The 24077-nt window shown below is 45.3% G+C and overlaps 1 protein-coding gene across 2 annotated transcripts in view; it reads right to left on the bottom strand.

Annotated features, from left to right (window-relative positions):
* Window positions 1-24077, bottom strand: part of CRHR2 (corticotropin releasing hormone receptor 2) — a 246267-nt gene that overhangs the window by 77466 nt on the left and 144724 nt on the right. For both annotated transcript variants that reach the window (XM_084618204.1, XM_084618205.1), the window contains one exon: window positions 18807-18913. In XM_084618204.1, the coding sequence (XP_084474330.1) occupies window positions 18807-18913 (107 nt within the window). The remainder of the gene's footprint in view (window positions 1-18806; window positions 18914-24077) is intronic.

The following is a 24077-nucleotide window of genomic DNA, read 5'->3' on the forward strand; positions in this document are numbered from 1 at the left end:
ATGAGAAATAACAGTGACCAATGAGCACGAGGTAGCAAGCATCAGGGGAATAAATAGATTGTATAGAGATGGCAGGGCAGAACGACAGAAAGTGAATGAAGTAAAGTCAACCACAATAATACAGAGGGAGTTCTGTTCCCAGATACATGCAACAGGTGCTCTCATTTACTGCAATTGCATCTGAATGTGGTTGTTATTTATAGTACAAAGAAAAGGAGGACTTGTGGCACCTTAGAGACTAACCAATTTATTTGAGCATAAGCTTTCGTGAGCTACAGCTCACTTCATCGGATGCATACTGTGGAAAGTTTAGAAGATCTTATTATATACACACAAAGCATGAAAAAATACCTCCTCCCACCCCACTCTCCTGCTGGTAATAGCTTATCTAAAGTGATCACTCTGCTTACAATGTATATGATAATCAAGTTGGGCCATTTCCAACACAAATCCAGGTTTTCTCACCCACCCCCCCCCACACACAAACTCACTCTCCTGCTGGTAATGGGGGGGGGGTGAGAAAACCTGGATTTGTGTTGGAAATGGCCCACCTTGATTATCATACACATTGTAAGGAGAGTGGTCACTTTAGATAAGCTATTACCAGCAGGAGAGTGAGTTTGTGTGTGGGGGGGGAAGGGGGGGGTGAGAAAACCTGGATTTGTGTTGGAAATGGCCCAACTTGATTATCATACACATTGTAAGGAGAGTGGTCACTTTAGATAAGCTATTACCAGCAGGAGAGTGAGTTTGTGTGTGTGTGTGGGGGAAGGGGGGGTGAGAAAACCTGGATTTGTGTTGGAAATGGCCCAACTTGATTATCATATACATTGTAAGCAGAGTGATCACTTTAGATAAGCTCAGAGATTAAATGACCTGCCCCCAAAAATCTGTGGCACAGCCATGAATTGAACCCAGATCTCCTGAGGCCTAGCCTCATCACCCAGGGTGCTCCTGCACAGACCTGTACATGGAGGACAGCATCTGCTGCCTGGCGCAAGGGGTTAAAGATAATTAAATTAATTTTTAAAAAAGAAACAAGGGGATCCAAGGGGACAAATTGGGTTAAGCCAGCAACAGAGGGTAGATCACAAAACCCTGAGTGTGAATGACATGAAAAAAAAATCAAAGCGCCATGGCAAGCTACGTCCCTTTCTGTGTCAATAGGAAGCACAGCAAGTTGGGTAGACAATTGGCCGTTGTGCAGGATTTAGGACAGCTTGCAGATACGTAGGAAATCAGGATAGCGGCACAGAGGAAATACCTTCTCAGGATGAGAGTGGACGTGTCAGAGGGAGGACTAGGAAGAAACAGGAGATCAGGGGCTTGTACCTGAAATGCCATCTCAGCCACAGCTGCAGAATTGTTAGCACGCTGCTATGATTTGCTGATGCATAATTAACCCCCTGGGTCTAACATAAGGATTAAGAGGAAAGCTGCCACCATTATGTCAGAGTGGAATCTCTTGTTCTAATTGCTAATGCAGCTGCTGTGCTCTCCACTCCGTTTACCACCCTTGATACGTATCCACAGGCCAGTGGCTGGAACAAGAACTGTATGACCCTGTCAATAGGGAAACTAGATACCATTAACTTGGGTTTGAATAGAGACTGGGAGTGGCTGGGTCATTACACATATTGAATCTATCTCCCTGTGTTAGTTATCCTCACACCTTCTTGTAAACTCTCTAAATGGGCCACCTTGATTATCACTACACAAGTTTTTTTCTCCTGCTGATAATAGCTCATCTTAATTAATTAGCCTCTTACAGTTTGTATGGCAACTTCCACCTTCTCTGTATGTGTATATATATATCTTCTTACTATATGTTCCATTCTATGCATCCGATGAAGTGGGCTATAGCCCACGAAAGCTTATGCTCTAATAAATTTGCTCGTCTCTAAGGTGCCACAAGTACGCCTGTTCTTTTGGCGGATACAGACTAACACAGCTGCTACTCTGAAACCTTTAAAATTACAGAAGACTGGTGTGCGACTATGTCTCTCCTTTCCCTGCACCAGGAACAATCCAGTGATCTAGGTTACTCATTTCTTCTGCCTAATTCCACCCTTATATCCATGTCCTTTACTGCTCCTTCTCAGTCAAGGATAATTAAGTCAAGGTTTAGATGCACTCTCCTCCCTTCACACTTCCCCGCTGCACAGTCCTAAGAACAGTAGGAATCAGAAAGGAGGCGATCCACAGACTTCAGGAATTTAGGTAGCATCACAGCAGAGACTATTTGAGGAGGACTACTGAGGAGCTGGGGGAAAAGTCTATTGTAATAATAGACCATGTGCAGGGATCAGACCAGATGATCTGAGGCCAGGTCCTTCTCACCTCAGAAATCAATGAATTCAAGCTCTCCGATACAAGTGACATTGCAGAACCACTTCATACCAGTCCACCAGGCTCAGCGGAAAGGTGGGGTGGGCAAGGGCACCCTAAGAAGCTGTTTCCATGGTACGCACCCTCTGCCCTGTGGAGACACTCCCACTGCAGCTGCTGGCCCCAGCACATTGCCTGCTGAGTCTGTATCACCCTCAGCCCCCGCTTTCCCTCCCAGCCTGCCTAGGTGCAGCATCACTCCCCATCCCTGAGAGGGGACCCGGGCTGCATGAAGTGGAGCGAGGCTGCACAGGCCCCAGGGGGAGAGCCCTGACGCAGGAGCCAGTCCCACGGCAGTGGCAAGGAGCAACAGCGCTGGCTGCCCCACTGCCCAGTGCGCCCATTCTGGTTTGGCCCCACGGCCCCTTTGTTGTGATGGAGAGGGGGAGGGAGGCATGTACGGTCAGTGAGTGGCATTGTGACCTGGTGCACAGAAGCCACGGGGCCAATCCTGAGCAACGCAGCTCTGAGACCTCCTTTAACCAGATCGCACCACTCACTCAACTTTGGCCCTGCTATTCCCCCTGGTCATGACAGAAGGCTGGCCTGGCCAACCTGAGCAGGAGCAGGATGGCCAGCGTGGCTGCTCCTCACAGCTGCCAACGGCACGCACGGCACGCCAGGAGCATAGAGCGGCACACACCAGTAGGGCTGGGAACAAAACCCAGGACCAGAACCCTGTTTTAAAGGAGGAACTCTGCTAGCTGGTGGCAGTAGTTGTCTCATTCCGTATGAGCAAGAGCCACCTGAGGGACAAAGTTACATGCACTCAGACTGAGTTCCTCGTGCCTCACAGTGGTTCCCCAACCTTGCAGCATAGTCTAGCCATCATTTTCTGCTCACAATCTGTGCTCACGGCGGGGTAGAGAGTGACTCGGACTGCATGCCAATGCAGGGGAATAAGAACCCCTCTTACAATGATACACAAGCCACCCAGACCGTAGCTCTCCCTGGCATGACTTGTCTGCTTACTCCCCCTGCTTCCAGGAGAAGTTTGGTGGGGAGGAACACAGCCTTGGCTCCCTTTTCCCCGCCCAACTCCAAGTTAAAGAGATCAGCAGTAAGTCACTAACGGGGAAGCAGGGGAGGAATTGCAACTCAGAGATGCAGCTCTAGTTACTCTGCCTGCTGGGGCTACTTCTGGCGTGGTGTAGTTTATGCATCCACCATTGCTCGCGTATGTGCCTGAAGAGACAATCCAACCCTGGGCTACCCCAATGAAACACACATATTTGGCAGGGCACTCAGCAATCTCAGCTGAGCAGGACAAAGTAGCACATAAATGGACAATGCAGGGCCCTCAATCTGTGACTGCAAACAAGTCGGAGAGATGGCAGTTCCAGGCAATGTTATGCTGAGAAGAAATCTGAAGGCAAGGGAGGAAAAAGTTCCCTAACACTAGTCACCACTTGTGCCTGGCTAGCAGGAAGCAACACTTCCCTCACAGCCCTGGAAAAGGAGGTTTAACACAGGGTATGTTTAACACAGGTTGCTGTGCACCAGCTAACCTGCCCAAGCTAACTTGTACCCAGTTAGAGGAGGTAACAAGAGCAACGATGATAGAGCAGAGTGGGTAACACAAGCCCAGCATGGAGCCTGGCTCACTAGCCTGTGCCAAAGCCCAGCCCTGCATTGAAGCAATGAGAGGCAAAAAGGCATCTTTTAAAAAATGGAAGTTAAATCCTAGTGAGGAAAATAGAAAGGAGCATAAACTCTGGCAAATGCAGTGTAAAGATACAATTAAGAAGGCCAAAAAAGAATCTGAAGAACAGCTAGCCAAAGACTCAAAAAGAAAGTACACCAGATGCAGGAAGCCTGCTAAACAACCAGTGGGGCCACTGGATGATCGAGATGCTAAAGGAGCACTCAAGGACAATAAGGCCATTGTGGAGAAACTAAATGAATTCTTTGCATCGGTCTTCACGGCTGAGGATGTGAGGGAGATTCCCAAACCTGAGACATTCTTTTTAGGTGACAAATCTGAGGAATTGTCCCAGATTGAGGTGTCGTTAGAGGAGGTTTTGGAACAAATTGATAAACTAAACAGTAATAAATTACCAGGACCAGATGGTATGCACCCAATAGTTCTGAAGGAATTCAAATGTGAAATTGCAGGATTACTAACTGTCATCTGTAACCTATCATTTAAATCAGCTTCTGTACCAAATGACTGGAGGATCGCTAATGTGACGCCAATTTTTAAAAAGGGCTCCAGAGGTGACCCCGGCTATTACAGGCTGTAGCCTGACTTCAGTACTGGGCAAACTGGTTGAAACTATAGTAAAGAAGAAAATTGTCAGACACAAAGATGAACATAATTTGTTGGGGAATAGTCAACATGGTTTTTGTAAAGGGAAATCATGCCTCACCAATCTACTAGAATTCTTTGAGGGGGTCAACAAGCATGTGGACAAGGAGGATCCTGTGGATATAGTGTATTTAGATTTTCAGAAAGCCTTTGACAAGGTCCCTCACCAAAGGCTATTAAGCAAAGTAAGCAGTCATGGGATAAGGAGGAAGGTCCACTCATGGATTGGTAACTGGTTAAAAGATAGGAAACAAAGGGTAGGAATAAATGGTCAGTTTTCAGAATGGAGAGAGGTAAATAGTGGTGTCCCCCAGGGGTCTGTACTGGGCCCAGTACTATTCAATATATTCATAAATGATCAGGAAAAATGCGTAAACAGTAAGGTGGCAAAGTTTGCAGATGATACAAAACTAATGAAGATAGTTAAGTCCCAGACAGACTGTGTAGAGCTACAAAAGGATCTCTCAATACTGGGTGACTGGGCAACAAAATGGCAGATGAAATTCAATGCTGATAAATGCAAAGTAATGCACATTGAAAAGCATAATCCCAACTATACATATAAAATGATGGGGTCTAAATTAGCTGTTACCACTCAAGAAAGAGATCTTGGAGTCATTGTGGATAGTTCCTGAAAACATCCATTCAATGTGCAGCATCACTCAAAAAAGCAAACAGAATGTTGGAAATCATTAAGAAAAGAAAAGGAGGACTTGTGGCACCTTAGAAACTAACAAATTTATTTGAGCATAAGCTTTCATGAGCTACAGCTCACTTCATCAGATGCATTCAGTGGAAAATACAGTGGGGAGATTTATATACACAGAGAACATGAAACAATGGGTGTTACCATACACAATGTAACCAGAGTGATCACTTAAGGTGAGCTATTACCAGCAGGAGAGCGGGGGGGGGGGGGTGGTGGTGAACCTTTTGTTGCTCTCCTGCTGGTAATAGCTCACCTTAAGTGATCACTCTGGTTACAGTCTGTATGGTAACACCCATTGTTTCATGTTCTCTGTGTATATAAATCTCCCCACTGTATTTTCCACTGAATGCATCCGATGAAGTGAGCTGTAGCTCACGAAAACTTATGCTCAGATAAATTTGTTAGTCTCTAAGGTGCCACAAGTCCTCCTTTTCTTTTTGCAAATACAGACTAACACAGCTGCTACTCTGAAACCAGTCATTAAGAAAAGGATAGATAATAAGACAGAAAATATCATATTGCCTCTAGATAAATCCATGGTACACCCATATCTTGAATACTGCACGCAGATGTGGTCACCCCATCTCAAAAAACATATATTGACATTGAAAAGGTTCAGAAAAGGGCAACAAAAATTATTAGGAGTATGGAGCATCTGCCATATGAGGAGAGATTAATAAGACTGGGACTTTTCAGCTTGGAAAAAAGACGACTAAGGGGGGATATGATAGAGGTCTATAAAATCATGACTGGTCTGGAGAAAATAAGTAAGGAAGTGTTATTTATTCCTTCTCATAACAGAAGAACCAGGGGTCACCAAATGAAATTAATAGGCAGCAGGTTTAAAACAGAATTCACAGTCAGAATTTTTTCACAGAACGCACAGTCAGAACTCTTTGCCAGAGGATGTTGTGAAGGCAAAGACTATAACAGGGTTCAAAAAAGAACTAGATAAGTTCTTGGAGGATAGGCCCATCAATGGCTATTAGCCAGGATGGGCAGGGATGGTGTCCCAAGCCTCTGTTTGTCAGAAGCTGGGAATGGGCAACAGGGGATGGATCACTTGATGATGACCTGTTCTGTTCATTCCCTCTGGGGCACCTGGCACTGGCCACTGTCGGAAGACAGGATACTGGGCTAGATGGACCTTTGGTCTGACCCAGTATGGCCGTTGTTATGTTCTTATGCTATTGTTACCCACACTAGCTGGACTCAAGGTTGCCCGGGTAAGCCAGCCCATGCTCAACTTTGGCTGAGCCATACCCATAAAGGCAAAGCGATTGAGGTAAAGGCAGGCATGTGTTTCATGTTAGCCGCAGTAATATATTATTTCCCTCTTTGCTGAAATACTAATTACTTTTTTATTTCACTAAAAAGAATCCTGTCCATTTTTTATGCTCCCACCTGGATTCCTTCTTTTCCACCTATGTTATATTTACAATGTCCTGCACTGTGCTGAGTGCCTTAACAAGGATTTTCGGTGCCCACAAAACTGCTAATAAATGCAAGCATAACACACTCAAAATTCTTCCAGTCCATCTTCAAGATGGGTAGATGGCAGAGTATCAGGCTGGCTGATGCAAAAGCCACAATCAGGCATTTAAGACATCTAACTGACCTAAATTTTATGAGGAAAAGTGAAGCCAGGGTTGGCAAACCCACTATTACTTGGCATACCCTCTGGGTTGGGAACAAAATGACTATACTATTTCTGTACAGGCCTTTCCTGCAGCTGTTGAAAGCTCCCATTAAGTTCAATGGCTCAGAATCAGACCCCTAAAAAGGATTTACATAATAATGTTTGTATCACACACATATTATTTTAATTCATTCCCGGTTCCCCCCATCATTGTATCCATACATTTGTGGTTTTAATATGGAGCCTGTGAAGCCCTTGTTTTCAAATGAGCCTGATTCAGTGAGGACACACATAATTAAAATTAGCAATCATACTAATGTGCTGGTGATGTAGAAAGCTAGTTGAATTAATAGAATCATCTACATGGAATTAATTGAAAACAATGACTTTACTGAAGGCGCCTGGTGGCCTCCTATTAATTCATGTACTGTTCCATTAATAATGATGACCAATTAAAGCATCTGTTGAAAAGTCTGCCATGAAAAATTTGGCAGGAGAAACCAAACAGAGCTCTGCTGGACTTTCGCGTTTGCTGAATGTTACAAGCTGCTAGTGGAAGTCTTCAGCAATATTTAATAAGCCACTTCACAGATGGAACTCTGGCCTCTTTAGCTTTTTCTAAGCTAATGGGCAAACCATAAATGGCTCAGATTGAGAAGGCTGCCTTCAAATCCATCCCTTTCCCAGGCTCAACACCTGTTTTGGTCCACTACTTTCTTTAGCCTGTGTGCACATCCTCGAGTACACTGGGGTTTCCCCAGGGTATATATGTTCTGATCTGTCTGTGTATTCTGGTACCCCTAACAGCTTGAAGATGGGGAAAGCATCTGGGTGGTTTGAAAGGAAAATGGCCATGTTGGTGACAGTTGCCTAGAAGAACAGAAATATTCCCAAATGTAAGGCTGGGGAGCCATGTGGGAAGCACTGCAGATGCTCACTCTGGATACTTTATTGCAGGAGAATAATGGGCCAATTACTGAGGTTAGAGCTTAATGTGCAGGAGGAAGGGAGAGGGAGACAGTCAAGTCAAGGGTTAATATGTAAATAGACTAATACTAAACAAGGCTTGGGTTCAGTTGCAACACGCACACAGGCCAGGGCTCAACATACTTCATATTTACAGTATTTTAAACCACTCCCAGCGAACAGGACCTGAGCTCTGCTACCTTTTCTGAAGCTCATTTCTTCTGCATTCTAGCTGATTCTTAATCGCCACATGCAGAGTTTGTGCACTGTTTTGGACTTCACATGTTAAGACTCGAACACTATTACTCCGAGTTTTGAAATGTCCGTGTAAACAATGCAAGACGAAGAACAACTGTAGCACTAGATGACTGTAAATGTTTATTATTAGCAATAGTGCAGAGCACTGGAGGGCTGGGTGGCACTGTACATAGGAGCACTGTCCTGAGCAAGTGGTGACATGTGAAACTGGCCTGTCCCAGGGGGCAGCTACAGTTTCTTCCTTGCCTTCTCCTTGCCCTGGAGGGTAAGGGGGGGCAGTGTGTGTCTACAGGGGGAGGGGCTGAGATGTTTGGTTTTGTGCTATTAGAAAGTTGGCAACCCTACCACCAGGACCAGCCACACTAGCCCCTGTCAGATGGTCCCTGGGGGCAGCTGTTGGGGGCCACCGAGCAGTGGCTGCCATGGCCGCCCCCGGGACTGCTGCTCTTGAGGTCCCTGGACCAGCTGCCTGTGGCCACCCCAGCAGCTGCCGGTGCGGCTGGCTGGGGGCCGCACAAGTGGTTGGCTGCGGGGCCGCTCCAGCAGCACCCCGTGTGCCTGTCCTCAGGACCGCCTGAGTAGCTAGCCCTGGGACCAGCTACTTGGGTGGCCCTGGGGTCAGCCACACTGGCCACTGCAGAAGTCCCGGAGGCCATGGAAGGTCACGGAAATTGTGACCTCCGTGACAGACACACAGCCTTAATTATGTGATTAAGTACTTTAATTCTATTTTCGTTTTGTTTGGTTATTTAATCATGAGTTTAAGTCTTTCAAGGTTGTTACCTTTATTGAAAATTTTTCTCCCTTGGATATTTGTGAAAAAAAAGAATTAGAGTTTTGGATTTTGGCAAATGCGGGAAACAAAACAAGAAAATTAACTTACAAAATAGTGGGTATGTTCAGTAAACCTACAGTATAAAATGCACACAAAGAAAGGAAGGGAAGAAAAATGGAATTTTAAAAAGGGAAGAATCTAGGGATTTGATAAAAATACTGGCTCCAGTCCTCTATGCATGACAGGAAATGCCATCACGTGCACTTGTTCCATGGTATAGAGTTCTCACATAAAGCTGGCTTAGTTCATGGTCTGATCCACTGATCACTTTCTGGTTTTTCTGATTCCCAATGTCTCAAATTGTGGCTGTGTAACTATCATGCTTATGCTTATCCAGATTCACCCCCTCGCTCTTGATTTTAATTTTCTGGGCCTGAAGGTTGGGAGGCAATCTCGGGCAGGAGGAGGAGTGGAGGAAAGAAAGGAACAGGAACAGCTGGCTGGAGGAAAGAAGGCACAGAACTGGAACCCTGAAGCATGTGCAGAGGAATGGGTCGGGAGCTAAGAAGCCAGGCAAGGAAACCCAGAAGAGCAGAGGGCTCTCCGTGACAGCCAATAGGAGAGCACAGGGCCATGTATGCAATAGGAAGAAGCTATGTGCCAACAGCCAGGAGGACAGTGAAGGATGGTGAATAATGAGGAGTGCAGCAGTACAGACCTTTGAGGATGGCTATACATTGAGGGTTTCTGCTCTCTGGAAATGAAAGGGTTAAATTGCCTTTCAATCTTCCCCATAGTTCAGGCATATCTTACACAGTCCAACAGAGGAGTACGGCTCCAGTAGCAATTCCCAAACAGATGGATTTTTACAATGGGAAATGCTAAGAAAACACGTTCACAGTCGCCGCACGAGTGATCAGCCTGGGAACACAGTCCCCAACTCAGCACAGCACTTCAGAGTGCGTGTAAGTGGTTTGCTGAATAGAGAAGGACTCAAGCAGCTGCTTATGTTCAGTGCTGAACCAGGGTCATGATCTATTCAAAGCAAACCAACACTACTGAAATGGCCTAAGTAACTCTACTGAGCAGAAACTATGGCACTACAAAATCCTGACACTTCCTCCAAATTCTCAATTTTTGTAATCACAAAGTGTGTAAGGAGTTTTAACGTATCAGGGTCATATAGGCAGCATTAATGGGTGTACTCCAAGACTTATCTAATACCTTACACTGTTGCCGTACACTGTAGTCACCAGTCCAGGTAGAAGCCATTACCATGTATTTTTAGAAAGCATGATTTATAAAGCTGGTCTACACAAGCTGTAAAGCTGGAAATTCAGTATGCTAACACTGAGGCTGATTTTGTCCCATAGCTGACTTAATGTGCTGCATCTGAGTGCATGGCATGGCACTGCTTCATTATCCTTTCCTCGTTCTGTGCAGAAATGGATCAGAGAAAGTTAATTTAATACTGAAGCAGTGATTGCACAGATGATGTTTTTTTGCTCCCAGTAAGTACATCACTAATTATATGATAACATCTCATGTTTTTATATAGACACACACACGTCCCAGAAAATTCTTGCATTTGTCATCATCTGTCTTATGATTTCTACTAAAAATATGGCACAATTTTAAAGGGCTGCAGAAGAAATTTGTTCAAGGTAATTCTTCACACTGATACCCCAGTGACTCAAACACACCCTGCAAAATAAAATTGAAACACTAACACAAATAAATCAGGCAAATAAAACAAGCAACAAATACCGTAAGTAGATTTTTTTTTTTTACCCCATAAAGGGAGAAGTGCCAGAGTGTTGTAGAGTCCAACAGGGACTTTGCAATTGCTCTTAATTTTACTTGGAAGGCATCCAGATACTATGATGATGGGTGGCAGGACAAAACCCTAAAATTAGATTAGATAAAATAGAAAACTGTGTGCACACATACACTGAACATCTACATTACATTTACACTGACGACAATGAGAGCTGCAAGTGCTCAACATTTCTGGGGAAAAAATCAGGACTTTTCTACTTAAGTGTCTAATTTTAGGGACCCAGGTTTGAAAATATTCATTCTGGTCACTCTTTTCATAAATACCTTATGTCATTGGCTCGCAACCTTCCCAGACTACTGCACCCCTTTCAGGAGTCTGATTTGTCTCAAATACCCAAGTTTCACCTCACTTAAAAACTACTTGCTTAGACAAAAATACAAAAGTATCACAGCACACGACTACTGAAAAATGGCTGACTTTCTCATTTTTACCATGTAATTCTAAAATCAATCTATTGGAATATAAATATTGTATTTACATTTCAGTATATAGAGCAGCATAAAGAAGTCATTGTCTGTATGAAATTTTAGTTTGTACTGACTTCACGAGTGCTTTTTATGTAGCCTGTTGTAAAACGAGGCAAACGTCTAGATGAGTTGATGTACCCTCTGGAAGACCTCTGTGTACCCCCAGGGGTACGCGTACCCCAGTAGAGAACCACTGCCTTATGTTACTGTCTTTTGTAAAGTAAATGATGCTCACAGGTGCTGATTTACCCTTCCCACTATCCTGGTAAAAACTGAAATTTCAACTTTGTCGACAATAGGGAAATATTTCAGAAACTTTCCCAGCATTTCCAAGACTAGTTTACCTCCATGGTTATTAGCAACAGAGGGAGGACTGGTGTAGATGGGCTGCTGGCATTTTAGGAAATGAGTAATCTAATCTTGCACAAAGCAGACCTATTCAATATGGTGCTTAAAAGGCTGGCACCCCTGGCTATGCTGGGGCTCTCAGTGTTGCTAATACCCGTAGAGCTGAACCAGCGTTAGCAATAACAGGGAAGTTTTAAAAAAAAGCGGCTTGTTTTAGATTTGGCTTATAAGAGCTTGTAGTCCATTCTCACAGCCCTGCATATTTACACTATTCATGATTTGTATTACTGTAGGACCTAGATACCCCAAGTCTCATTGGAACCCCACTGTGCTAAGTGCTGTACATAATAAGAGGCAATTCCCACCCTGAGAAACGTACAGTCTAGAAAGACAAAGGATGGGAGAGGAAAGAGAAAGACAGTGAGTTGCCCAAGGTCGCAGAGTAGGTATGTGGCAGAGCAAGTACTAGCAATCAGGTTTCCCAGATCAGTGCCCTGGCCACTGGACCACTCCGCAGCTTATGTACTATAGGAACTTCAGCTCTTTCGTTCCCTACCGAAAAAGGCTGTAACAACGCCTCTCTAGTATCTGCTTAGGTAGCGTTTCTTTGCAGAGATCTTTCCTTCAGTCTTGCAGCAGGAGGGGAACCTTTAACATAAATGCATAATGGAGAGTGCAGAATTCTGCATTCTCAAACCTACACTCTGAGTGCTCAGCTTCAGCCTGTCCCCAAGCATCTTTTTAACACATCGCGGCACTGCCAGCTTTTGCAATACAGTCTCAAATATGCCACTTGTTTAAGTTACCATTTAAGAGTATTTTTCATTTTTCATGCCCTGCTGTGATAACTGGCAGGCAGAAGTGGATTAAATGAGGTTAGCGAGAGAATGGAATAACGCACACACCTGCTACATTGCATTCATCACAGGGAATTGCTCTTTTCCCTTGCAAGCATGAGTACAGAAAGGTATATTCAGATGCGTAAATGTCTGAGCCTATACTGCTATGATCACATCAAATGCGGTGAACTTTTAAGTCTCAGTCGGTATTAATTGTGCAAGGTCTCTGTGCAATCTGGTAAATTCCCCGGTGTTCAGCATTTGCTACTGCAATGTCCTCGTACTCCATGTTATTAAGCCATCTCTGCAGGGACGCGCTACCTCTCCCTTGACTGGTTTCTGTATGCCACTTAATCATCCTCTTTCATCCTTACCAGCGATACTTCATCAGCTGGCAGAGGTTTCTCAGCAGCCTACGGGATCAAGAGACAGTCAAAGGTACTCATGTGACTTGGGGGAATGGAGATTTGGACGCTTCTTCTTCCAAAAACACAGGCTCCTACCAAGGAGCTAAAGGAATCTTGGTTAGTCCCCTCATGGGGTTTCAGAGCCCAGACTGCTGAGCGCATGTCTACCAGAGCCCGAATGTCTACATTGCAATTTTTATTTCCGCAGCCCAAGCCCACTGACCAGGCCAGCCGCAGAAATGCCGTGGGTCTTTTATTTTAGTGCAGACATACCCACAGACACTTAGAGCTGGCTGAAAACCAGTAAACATTTTCATGAAAAACATTTGAAAAATATTTTGAAAAAAAAAAAAAGGGAAAAATTTGAAAGTTAGAAAAAATGAGACCAGCTCTACAAATACTTAAAGCATATTATTTCAACCACTGGACAGCCTGGCTACACTTACACCAACCTTGTAAACTTCTGTTTGCCCCAGGTCAGTAACTTTGTCAGGCAAGCAAAACCTCCTCCCTCCCCCCACAGTCACCACCACAGCATGAAGGGTGGTCTCAAGAAGATTTTTGTGCCTGGGCTGATAAATCCTCATTATAATATTGCAAGGCTGCACTTATATAATGAGCGCATTAAGATTTTCCTCATTTTCATGTAAAACCTGTAGCTTGACTCATTCAAACACAAGTTCATGTTTTCCCTTGTCCACCTAGAGTTCTTAAAATTCACAGATTTTTACCATCCACACTTGGCACAGCAAAGATGCAGGCTTTCCCCAGAGCAAAAGTTATAACAACATTGGTTCCTGGCCATCGGGTCTCAGTGATCATGGCGATGGGGTTGGCGAGTGCTAATAATGGTCACTGACAGCTGTCTAGCTGCAAGCTTTCACAGCATCCTGGTATTACAGGAAGGAAAGCATTTTACAAGGGAGTTAAATGATTGCCAAACCCCTTAGGGGGCCCGTCACATGTCAGGTGTACTACCACTTGAAGGCAAGCATCGTAGGTGCTAGCCCTGCTGGGTCCCCAAAACCACTCAGACACATTGCGAAGGGAAAGGGTCATTTACCAGGGCTGGTAGGAAAGGGAAAGGTGCAAATACCCTGGCACAGAGGCATAAACAGTTACAGCTCCAGGTGAGCAATAGCGGCTCTGGTTTGGGCCCCTATGGCAGTCCAGTGGAGATGGGACTCTTCAGGCCGAGTGCCTGGGGTGCCCGCAACAGTCCAGTCTCCAGTCAAACAAAGAGGAGCTTGCGGGTTTCTAAGCCAGGCCCAGTTAGTCTCTCTCATTGGGGCCCCTCCCCACTGGCTCCTTGCGCAGCCGCTGCTGCTCCCCCCCAAGTCCCACGCAGACTTGCGCCCAGTCACAGCCTGGTCCACACGCAGCTCTGCATATGGTTCCTGAGGATTCTGCTTCGAATTCAGCTTCTCTCCAGCTCCTGGCTACCCGGGAAGCTGCTGCTCTCATAGGGTTGCCAACTTTCTAATCGCACAAAACTGAACACCCCTGCCCCGCCCTTCCCCGAGGCCCCACCATTTTTCCGAGGTCCCGCCCCGTGCTCGCTCCATCCCCCCTCCCTCCATCACTCACTCTCCCCCACCCTCACTCACTCACTTTCACCGGGCTGGGGCAGTGAGTTGGAGAGCAGGGGGGGTATGGGCTCTGGGCTGGGGGTGCAGGCTCTGGGTGGGGCCAGAAATGAGGGGTTCAGGGTGCAGGAGAGGGCTCCAGGCTGGGGCTTGGAGTACGGGAGGTGAGGGCTCTGGCTGGGGATGTGGGTTCTGGGGTGGGGCTGGGGATGAGAGGTTTGGGGTGCAGGAGGGGGCTCAAGGCAGGGGCAGTGAGTTGAGGTATGAGGGTGGATGTTTGGGTGCAGGAGGGGACTCCAGGCTGGGGCAGGGGGTTGGGGTGTGGGAGGGGGTGTTGGGTCCCGGCAGCGCTTACCGTGGCTCCCAGGAAGCAGACACCAGGTTCCTGTGGTCCCTAGGCACATGGGCGGCCAGGGAGGCGCCGCATGCTGCCCTTGCACCCGCAGGTGCTGCCCCCACAGCTCCCATTGGTCGTGGTTCCCTAGGGATGGCATGCGCCTAGGAACTGCAGGAACCTGACGGCCACTTTCGGGAGCTACACGGAGCCAGGTCAGGCAGTTTAGCCCCGGGCCCACACTGCGCTGCTAACCAGACTTTTAACGGTTCCAGTCAAAAAACAGATGCTTGGCAACCCTATGCTCTCAGAGCCTGGCCACTTCCCAGTTCAGGATCTTTCCCCTCACCTCGCCAGGAGGAAGGGGATGTGCAGCGGGGAAAGGGGCTGACGGCAACTGTCGTCACCTGCTTAGCAGAACCATCACACCACGGTTCAGGGTACTATTAACCACATTTTAATGAGTGGAAATTAGGAGATTTTCCCTTCTGATCAACAGCAAAGGGATACATACCAACTCATTATATTTCTTTTTGCATGAATGCTGTCTTCTAAAAGGATTCCTCTAGTGGAAAAACCCAGCTTTAATGGCTTCTGCACTTAGTTATGTGTGGGTAGGATCTGTGTCTGCAGAGGGATGACTTAGGCCTTTAATATCCGTGCCTAGAATATGCAGCCTTTGCGTTAACGTGGTAGCAAGGCACCATGCAATCGGCAATGAGTCATACTCCAAAGCACACTGCAGAAGACGAGCAGCATGGAACAAATGCACCTGGCCCCTGCAGAGAGAGCCTGCTGCTTCTTTTAAATGGCTATTATTCCTCGTGAACAGATGTCAGACTGGCAGCACCAGGGAAGGAGGTCCGCTGCTCTGCCCATAAAACAGCACAGGTTTACCCGGCGCTGCCTCAGCCGGGACCTTGAGGGACCACCTTAAGGAATGAGATGGTAGTTTAACCTCTTTGCCAGTTAGAGCATTGGCATCTCGGATAGGGACATCTGGTTCACTGGGTACTCACTTGACAGTCCCCAGCCCTATTTCACACAGGCCATTAAAGAGTCATCAGGTAGTAATGACTTGTGAGTCCATTACTAGCTTTGGGACTGATGCTCCCTTCTACCTGCCCTGCCAGAGCAAAGGAAGAGCTGACAGACTTGGGGTGAGAAGACGGAGCAGCAGCTCCACAGCGTACTCCCCATCCATGGGAGCCTTCCTTCCATGGCAACTGTGGCTTGGGAGCAGGAATGCCAGAGTAAGGAGGGTCACAGAGCTAAGGACATGGCTTGGGAGGGGGAAGGGGAGAAGAGAAAGACAGCTAGAAATGATTAGGTTTGGTTCTGGCTGATGGTTCTACTGCTGTTTGTAGCATGTAGTCCTGCTTATTTTATGAAAGAATATTCTGAGTTCCCTTATTTTTCCTATCTAATCAGTGCCCTCATACACCCAGAATAAATAAATAAATAAATAAATAAAAAAACCCCAGAAAAAAGCCATTGCTGTTTTGCTTGTAGAATAAATTTTTAGGGAAAATGTGTGAGATAATTTTGGGGTAAAAAAAAAAAAAAAAGAACAGCTGCACAACAGGAACCTGGATCATGGACAATGGACCAGATCCTCAGCGGCTCTGAGGGCAGCACCACTGAGATCAATGGAGCTTAATGTTGATTTACACCAGCCAAGAATCATAGAATATCAGGGTTGGAAGGGACCTCAGGAGGTCATCTAGTCCAACTGCCTGCTCAAAGCAGGACCAATCCCCAATTTTTGCCCCGATCCCTAAATGGCCCCCTTAAGGATTGAACTCACAACCCTGAGTTTAGCAGGCCAATGCTCAAACCACTGAGTTATCCCTCCCCCCCAAGGATCTGGTGCAATGTTCGTAGGGACTTTTGATACTAAAATAACCCAGATATGTGCTGTATGGTACATTGGATGATCATTTTAAGACACTTTAGTATTAGGTAATATATTAATTCATGGCATCTATAAAGGAAGCAGATACTACAGTGATGAACATGGTATAAGAGACTATTGAGAACAGAACCCACTAAAATACTGCCATCATTTTTAATTCAAAACCCTGAAGTTGATTGCTGGGCTTAAGGGTTGCATTCAAGGTTTACAAGGCAAAAAACTAATTTAGAAGAGAGCAACTAGGTTACTTCTATATTAGAAGCTAGGCAAATTATACATTTATAAATAATTATCTAACTGAGGCTTCCTTATTTACTTAGGCATTTATAAAAGATTTAGATTCAGAAAGGGAATGTAGTTAAAATGAACTATTTGCATCTTTTATTAGCTATAAATTAAGCAAGGTGCCCAGACATTATGGTGATCAGTGATATCGAAACAATAAAGAAAGAGTCTGGAAGGTTGAAATGTCAGATTCCCTTCTTGGAGAGCTCTCAGATATATTGGACGTTAATGTTTTTTCTTCCACTACTCAAGTATGGATGTTCCATGAAAGAATTTTGGGGGTGGGAGGGAAGGGCAGGGGAAGATGATGGGTCAGATGTTGATACATTTGTTGCTCTCTGTAGGGTGGCCCAAAAGCAGGGCCTTGAGTAGGCTCTGCAATATGATAGGCCAAATTCTGCAGCAATGTTAACTCACGCCATCTGCATCCCTTCATGTCCATCACGTAATCCCTACAAAAACCACACACAACTATGGCTCCCAGTTGAAAACAGTCAATGACGTAAAATTAACCAGTGGTAATTTTCAACTGTTTCTCCCCCAGCACATGTGTCCCCCAGAAGTCCCATATCCTCTCCCCGGGCCTTGCTCTCATGGTAGTAACTTCTCCTGCTCCCAGCTCCCAGAGCAGAGCTCGTATCTGGTTTCAGTGACTCACCTCCCCTTAGTCTGGGGCCCTGGCTGCCCAGTGATGATGGTGGTATAAGAACCTACACAGAAGAGAAATCCAAAGGTCCTTATTCAGTTTATGCACAGTCCCTATTTAGGTGAACTCCTAAGGATTTCAATGGGAGAAGGATAATTTCTGAGCACTGTAAAAGGCGAAGGAAGTTGATAGTTGTCCTGGTGGGCTTGATCCACTGAAGTCAATGGAAAGACTCCACTGAGTGAATTGGCTCACGCCCAGTTCGCACATGCAGCTCCTGACCGCATGCAGATGATTATGCGCACATCCATTCAGAAAGCTGGCTAGGCTGGTGGACGGACTTAGCAGAAATGAACACGGATGGTGCTAGCAAGGGTTTTCGTCAAAGGACAACACATGTGACCAAAACAGAGATTTAGTCCAGTCCCAGGATCCTGAGTGGGAGGCTCCCTTCCTTTTCACGGGCAGGCTCCTGCATCTCTCTCTCAAGTGCCAATGTATAGTGCTTCCTCTGAGAGCCAGTACAAGAGCCAGGGGAGCTGCAATTAGGATCAAGATTTATTCTTTGCAGGCTAGTCACTGGGGGTGACAATCCCAAACACTTAGTGAGTTTTCATCCCATCTAACGGGGGTGATGGAACAAGTAAAACCTGATCCAAAACCCACTGGAGTCAAAGGAAAGACTCCCACTGACCCCAGAGGACTTTGGATCAGGCCCTTACTCATCGGCTAGCATGTAACACGCCTCATTTCCATGCATTTGCATAGCAATCTGCAAGCTGACCCACTCAAATACCAGCTCACGTATCCTTCCCTTATCAAGGGTTCTTTGCATTCACAGGTTCTCTGCTGTAGCATTAAATCATTCAGTTTTACTTCTGAATATAAATAGGGGTCTTAGCCCTCAGAGCAGTAGCACATCACTGATGTATTATATGTTCACTAATCAGTGGAAACTGCATACACAGTGAGAAGAATTAGATCTATAGAGTTTTTCAACACCATACACAATCCGGGGGAGGTTATCAGAGAGACTGAGTAACATGAGATCGTCACACACCCAAGAAAATTAACCAAATATGAATAGATTACTCACCGCAAGCACAAGAAAAGCATAAAGGCAACAATAAGCGCTCCTATAGATATACAGTGCCCCAGGTAGTTTATGATGAGAGCAATCTTGTAATGGAGTGCATACTTCCTCTGGAGGTAAAGAGATAACAGGATTAAATCAGCATGAGTCTCTGAGCACTGACATTAAGGAACAGTTAATCAGTTTAGGAAACTATAATTACTTTTCTTGATTTTAAGATGATGTTATTATAATAACCCAAGGGCTACAGTTTATGGATTAGCCAAGCATATTGTCCAGACATAAAATGCAGTTCTTCTAACCACAACGTATGTTTCAGTTTGGAATTTTTTCCATATAGATCTGGCCAAACAGAACTTTTCTGTGGAATTTCAATAGGATTCAGTGTTACCTGGCTTATACTACTTAAATCTTCACACCTTAAAGCCAGCCAGGGCGTCAAAGGCATGACTCTGGAAAGACAAACTTCTCATGATTCCGACAGGAAACGAGACAGCAAAATTAATTTTCTTTGTTAGATGTCCAGATATTATTTGTTCAGTAGCTAAGTGTTACTGAACAAATAACAGTATTAAGGTCAGGCTTAATGTTAAGTGTGTTAAGGTCAGGCTGGTTTCCCTAATATTAATTCTAATGGTTAAAGTTGTCTCATAAAAATAAATAATAATAAATAATATTCTGTGTCACTGAAGCACTTTGCAAACTAAGGGCCTGATCCTTCAAGCTTGTATTTTAATTCATAAAGATTTGAAAGAGCTGGAATCTGGTGATCTGAGCACAGGATTGGGAGCCCCCAAATTCTACACCCAGTTTTGACAGAGACTTGCTCTGAGGAAAACTTTAATGTACATTTCTCTCTGTCACAGGTATTGTAAGAATAAATCAGCTAGGCCCTGATCCTGCAAACACGGGTCTAGTTTTAAGCACATTAATATGCCCATTGAAATCAAGGGGATTAGTTTTGTGTTTAACTAATTAATTCTGACAACAAATACATAAAAGATTACAGTCTGTGAGCTGCAGTCAGAAAAAAGCAGCCCATACCCCATGCTAGCAGGTATTAGGAATGCAGTATTAAAATGAACAGTAGCACTGGTAGAAAACCAGCAAGGATTTTCCACTGAAAAAATCTTAAAATAAAGAGAAACATTTTCCTTTTGTTCCAATTTTTCATTGAGTTTGTAAGTTTTTTGCTTAAATGCCATTTGAGTGCTAAGCACTTTCTGGAAATAATATAATATTTCCTCCTGCCCAGAAGAGCTTACATTGTAAATTAGATATTACTCATCTCATTTGCGTCATGCCTATTATTTTAACTTTGCACACATTACAGTTACAGTTTTGAAGACAAACTTCATAAATATGCAAAAAGAAAAGGAGTACCTGTGGCACCTTAGAGACTAACCAATTTATTTGAGCATAAGCTTTCGTGAGCTACAGCTCGCTTCATCGGATATAGGAACTCCCTTTTCAAACACTGGCACTGGAGAGGAAAAAGGACCACCTTTGCTGTCGGTGATTTTTTCCCCAAGGCAAACTCAGAACCCATAGAGAGACGCATGAGATTAGTGCCTGTACAACACTGGGCTGCTGTGATGGGAAAGCCACCCACCGTCCGCCTATGCTAGAGTTCACATCATGTTAGGGTGACCAGATGTCCCGATTTTATCGGGCCAGTCTTGATATTTGGGGGCTTTTTCTGACATAGGCTCCTATTACCCCCCACCCCGTCCTGATTTTTCACATTTGCTGTCTGGTCACCCTACATCATGTGTAGAAACGGGAGCAACAGAACCAGTGCTGCAGAAAGGCTGACAATTTTTTTCCTACAGACAACATAACCCACCCAGCAGCCAATGAAAGCTCTGCTAATGTACCACATTTGTAAACTCTATGTTGCAGCCCCAACCCCGCCCTTCCCAATGTCTTGCTCACATAGAGGATAACAATCTACTACTGCTGCCAGACAGATTATGTCTTCAGTTCAAGTAGCTGATGTCAGTTTTGCACTTCTGAAGTTACCAGGATAAAATCCTGCTGCTAGCTCATGAGGCAGCTCCTAACACTAACAAGTGGATAAAGAGTCACGTGATATACAGAGCAACATGGCCATGACCTATCAGCCATGTCGACCAGATAGGAACAGCTCATGCTACACACACTAGAATGGGACCGATTGGCTGATATGACATAGTGACAATCATTACCGATAACGTGGTCATGCTGCACATATAGCAACATCGTTTCAAGTCAGCCTCTATCAGTTAAACTGGGACCAGGTGCAGGACAACCAATTCAGTGTCTTGGATTCACAGGGCTGGTCCAAATGGTCTCTTTACAGTCAGAGTTCAAATAAACGCTAGACTTCTTTCTTCCTTCAAGAGACTCTCCCTGTCCCAGCTGGAGCCTGATTCCCTAATCTCTCCAAACCATCATGGCCAATGACTCAACATCTGCCTGTAACCGAGCTCCTCTTAACTGAGCACATCTCCCCACCCTGATCTCATTTTCTGCTGGTTGAGCCCCAGATAGTTCCTGCAGAAAGGGCAGGTATCTCTAGCAGATTCCCTACTGAACCCCTTTGCAGGCTTTGCAGAGTGTCTGGTCAGTCTAGATTTCATCCTGTACCTGCACTGAACTATCATGTCTAGGAGCCCTGACTGTTAGTGCTGACGCTGTCTGCTGCCTTGGTCTTACTGCACACAACACACAAATTTTCTAGAGTCCCTTGAAGGGCTGGTTTGAATTGACCTGTGAGACAAAGGAAACTAGGAGCCCAGTTGTCTATGCTAACTCAAGGCTTCTGTATTTTCTCCCAAAATATTCCTTTAAGCTCCTGGGGGCTTTGACATCCCATTTTGATACACAGCCACATTTGTTGGCTCCTGCTCTGTCTCCTAAAGCAGCTACTTCTCATCCCTTCTCTCTTAGCAATGTCAGAACATGGTCGCCCGCCAAGCGTATGCAGATCAAAACCAGACATGCCCTGTGCGCACAGAAGCCACAGAAAGTCCCCCTTTTACAGCGCCTTGTGCACTCTCGCATGGCCTGCGAATGAGAATGTTACTTTGGGCCAGGTATGGGGAAGGTTTCCATGAGGTGCAAACCTGCTGAGCTAAAACCACATATCAACTTCCCGGGATGCTACCGAACAGTCATCAGTTGATAAGGACTCCTGGTCACCCAAAAGTGCAGGGAGAGGGGCACTGCCCATCACCCAGGGGGAATTTGGAAGTTGAGTGGCCAGAGTATGATGCGCTAGCCATCCCTATTTACATAAGGGGCCCCACTTCAATGGGACTATTCCTGAGAGAAAAGTTAAGCACGTGTGTTTGTGGAACGCCCTCGTGAGTGTGTGCTAAAGGCCACCCCTCTCCCCGCTGCTCCCTGTGTCTGTTACTGCCCCAGCTAGGAGCTAGCTTTAGCAAAAGCTGAGGCAGCTTCTGCTTTTGGCTCTGAGGGTTTCCAGTTCTGCTCCTGGTGCACCAGTCACATTTGAAGAATCAGGGCCCAGCCTGCTTTGACGATAAGGATTTAGCCTAAGCATCCAGGTCTGAAAATGGCACCTTTTTATATTAAAAACAGATTAATGGATGCGGTCACTTGGCACCAACTCGCCAATCTGTGGCATCTGTTATGATTATTCAGTAACAATAGGGAATGCATGTGGGTGCACCTCACTTTTAATCAAAAAGAGGATTACAAGGAATCTGTGGGGAACACATTTTTTCACAAATCAACCCAAGTTTTATTCTGACATCTGAGCGCCCGTTAGGTATTTCAGGAATATTCATAAACTTTAATACTTGTAAAGTTTGTCATAACCCTTTAAGGATCTACTAAATGAGTTTTTAAGCTTCTGCAAACACAGAAAGTTCTGGGGAGTGGGAGCGGGGCGGGGAAATCACAGCTTTCATATACTTAAGGAATAGGTTTAAAAAGTTTTACCGTATTATCATAGCTGTAGGATTTTAAAGCAAACAGCAAAGGAGAAAATCCCCTACTGCAGTGGCAACACCTATCCAATCCCTGCAAACAAAGCTCATCTGCATTTGCCTTTACGAGGATGTTAATTGTTCAAAGTCATGCAAGAAAAAGGAGAAGTGGGTTCAGAATGTGTTTCCCTGGACAGGAACAGCAAACATTACTATTTGGGCTTGAGTGCACCACACCTGCCTGACCTAAGTTAAAGGAAACATATTTCTTGCACTAAAATCACCTTCAAGGCTTTGTTCCCGCCTCCATCTGAACATCTGTTCCCACCTACCCTCTCTCCCGGTGCACTAGGCTCTACTCACTCCTTTAAATCGTAATGAGTCCCTTGTCTCCTTCCACTGGTGACTGATTTTTCCTTATGCCACCCTCGATGCCTTGAGCTGTCCCCCCCGTCCAGTGCGCCAGTCAGTCTCAGGATAGGTCTACAAAAGTCATGGGTTGTGACTGCACTCCTAGTGCAAATCACCTCCCGTGATGGCACGACAGACATACTCTCCCATGCCAGCTCCAATTTCTGCCTTAAAGCTCACCTCCTTTCCCGAGCTTACCACCACTAACACCTCTCCTGCTGTGTTAGCAGGTCTCACAATATGCAATGCTTTTCTTCAGGCCCCAGTTCCTGGAGTCATGGGATGTGAGAGAAGCTCAGGGTTCATTTTTAAAATAAATGTAAGTGTCTAGCCCACAGGGTTGCAGGGAAGAGCTTGAAAAACGTGACCTGAGGGTACTCTAAAGGCTCGGAAACCAACCAACAGGGAAATGAAAAGCAGCCTATTATTTATGTTTTTAAACAAATCATGGTTTCTAAGGCACTCTCAGGATTTTGGGAGCTCTGTCTGACTCATGAATGTTGAATACTTGGGGTTGGCAATACGGCGAGTCCTGTGCAGTCTATTCTTGCTTTCACACCTGCTCTTAATCCATCTTAACACACAAGTCACATTAAACGAAAGCAAAAAGTTGGAATGAACAACTGAATTCTGAACATGAGCCAGATATTTTTGGTGCTTCCCTCCCTGCCCTCTCTCCTTTGCTAGAATGAGGGCTAATTTAGATTATAAACTCTTCAGGTGGGTGGGACTTCATCTTGGCATATGTTTGTAAAGGGCCTCGCACCTCTCCAGGAAAGGAGAGAAAAAACAAAGTAGTATCCGTAAATCCCTGTGCTTCTGAAGTGAAATTCACCCCTGGGCAGAGAGCTAGCACAAAGCCTAGGTACCACTTACAAACTACAAGTTGGAGAAACAAAAAGGATTAAATTAGCACATGGGCGCTGAA

Source organism: Lepidochelys olivacea, assembly GCF_965140295.1.
Source record: "Lepidochelys olivacea isolate rLepOli2 genome assembly, chromosome: 2".
Classification (NCBI taxonomy): domain Eukaryota; kingdom Metazoa; phylum Chordata; order Testudines; family Cheloniidae; genus Lepidochelys; species Lepidochelys olivacea.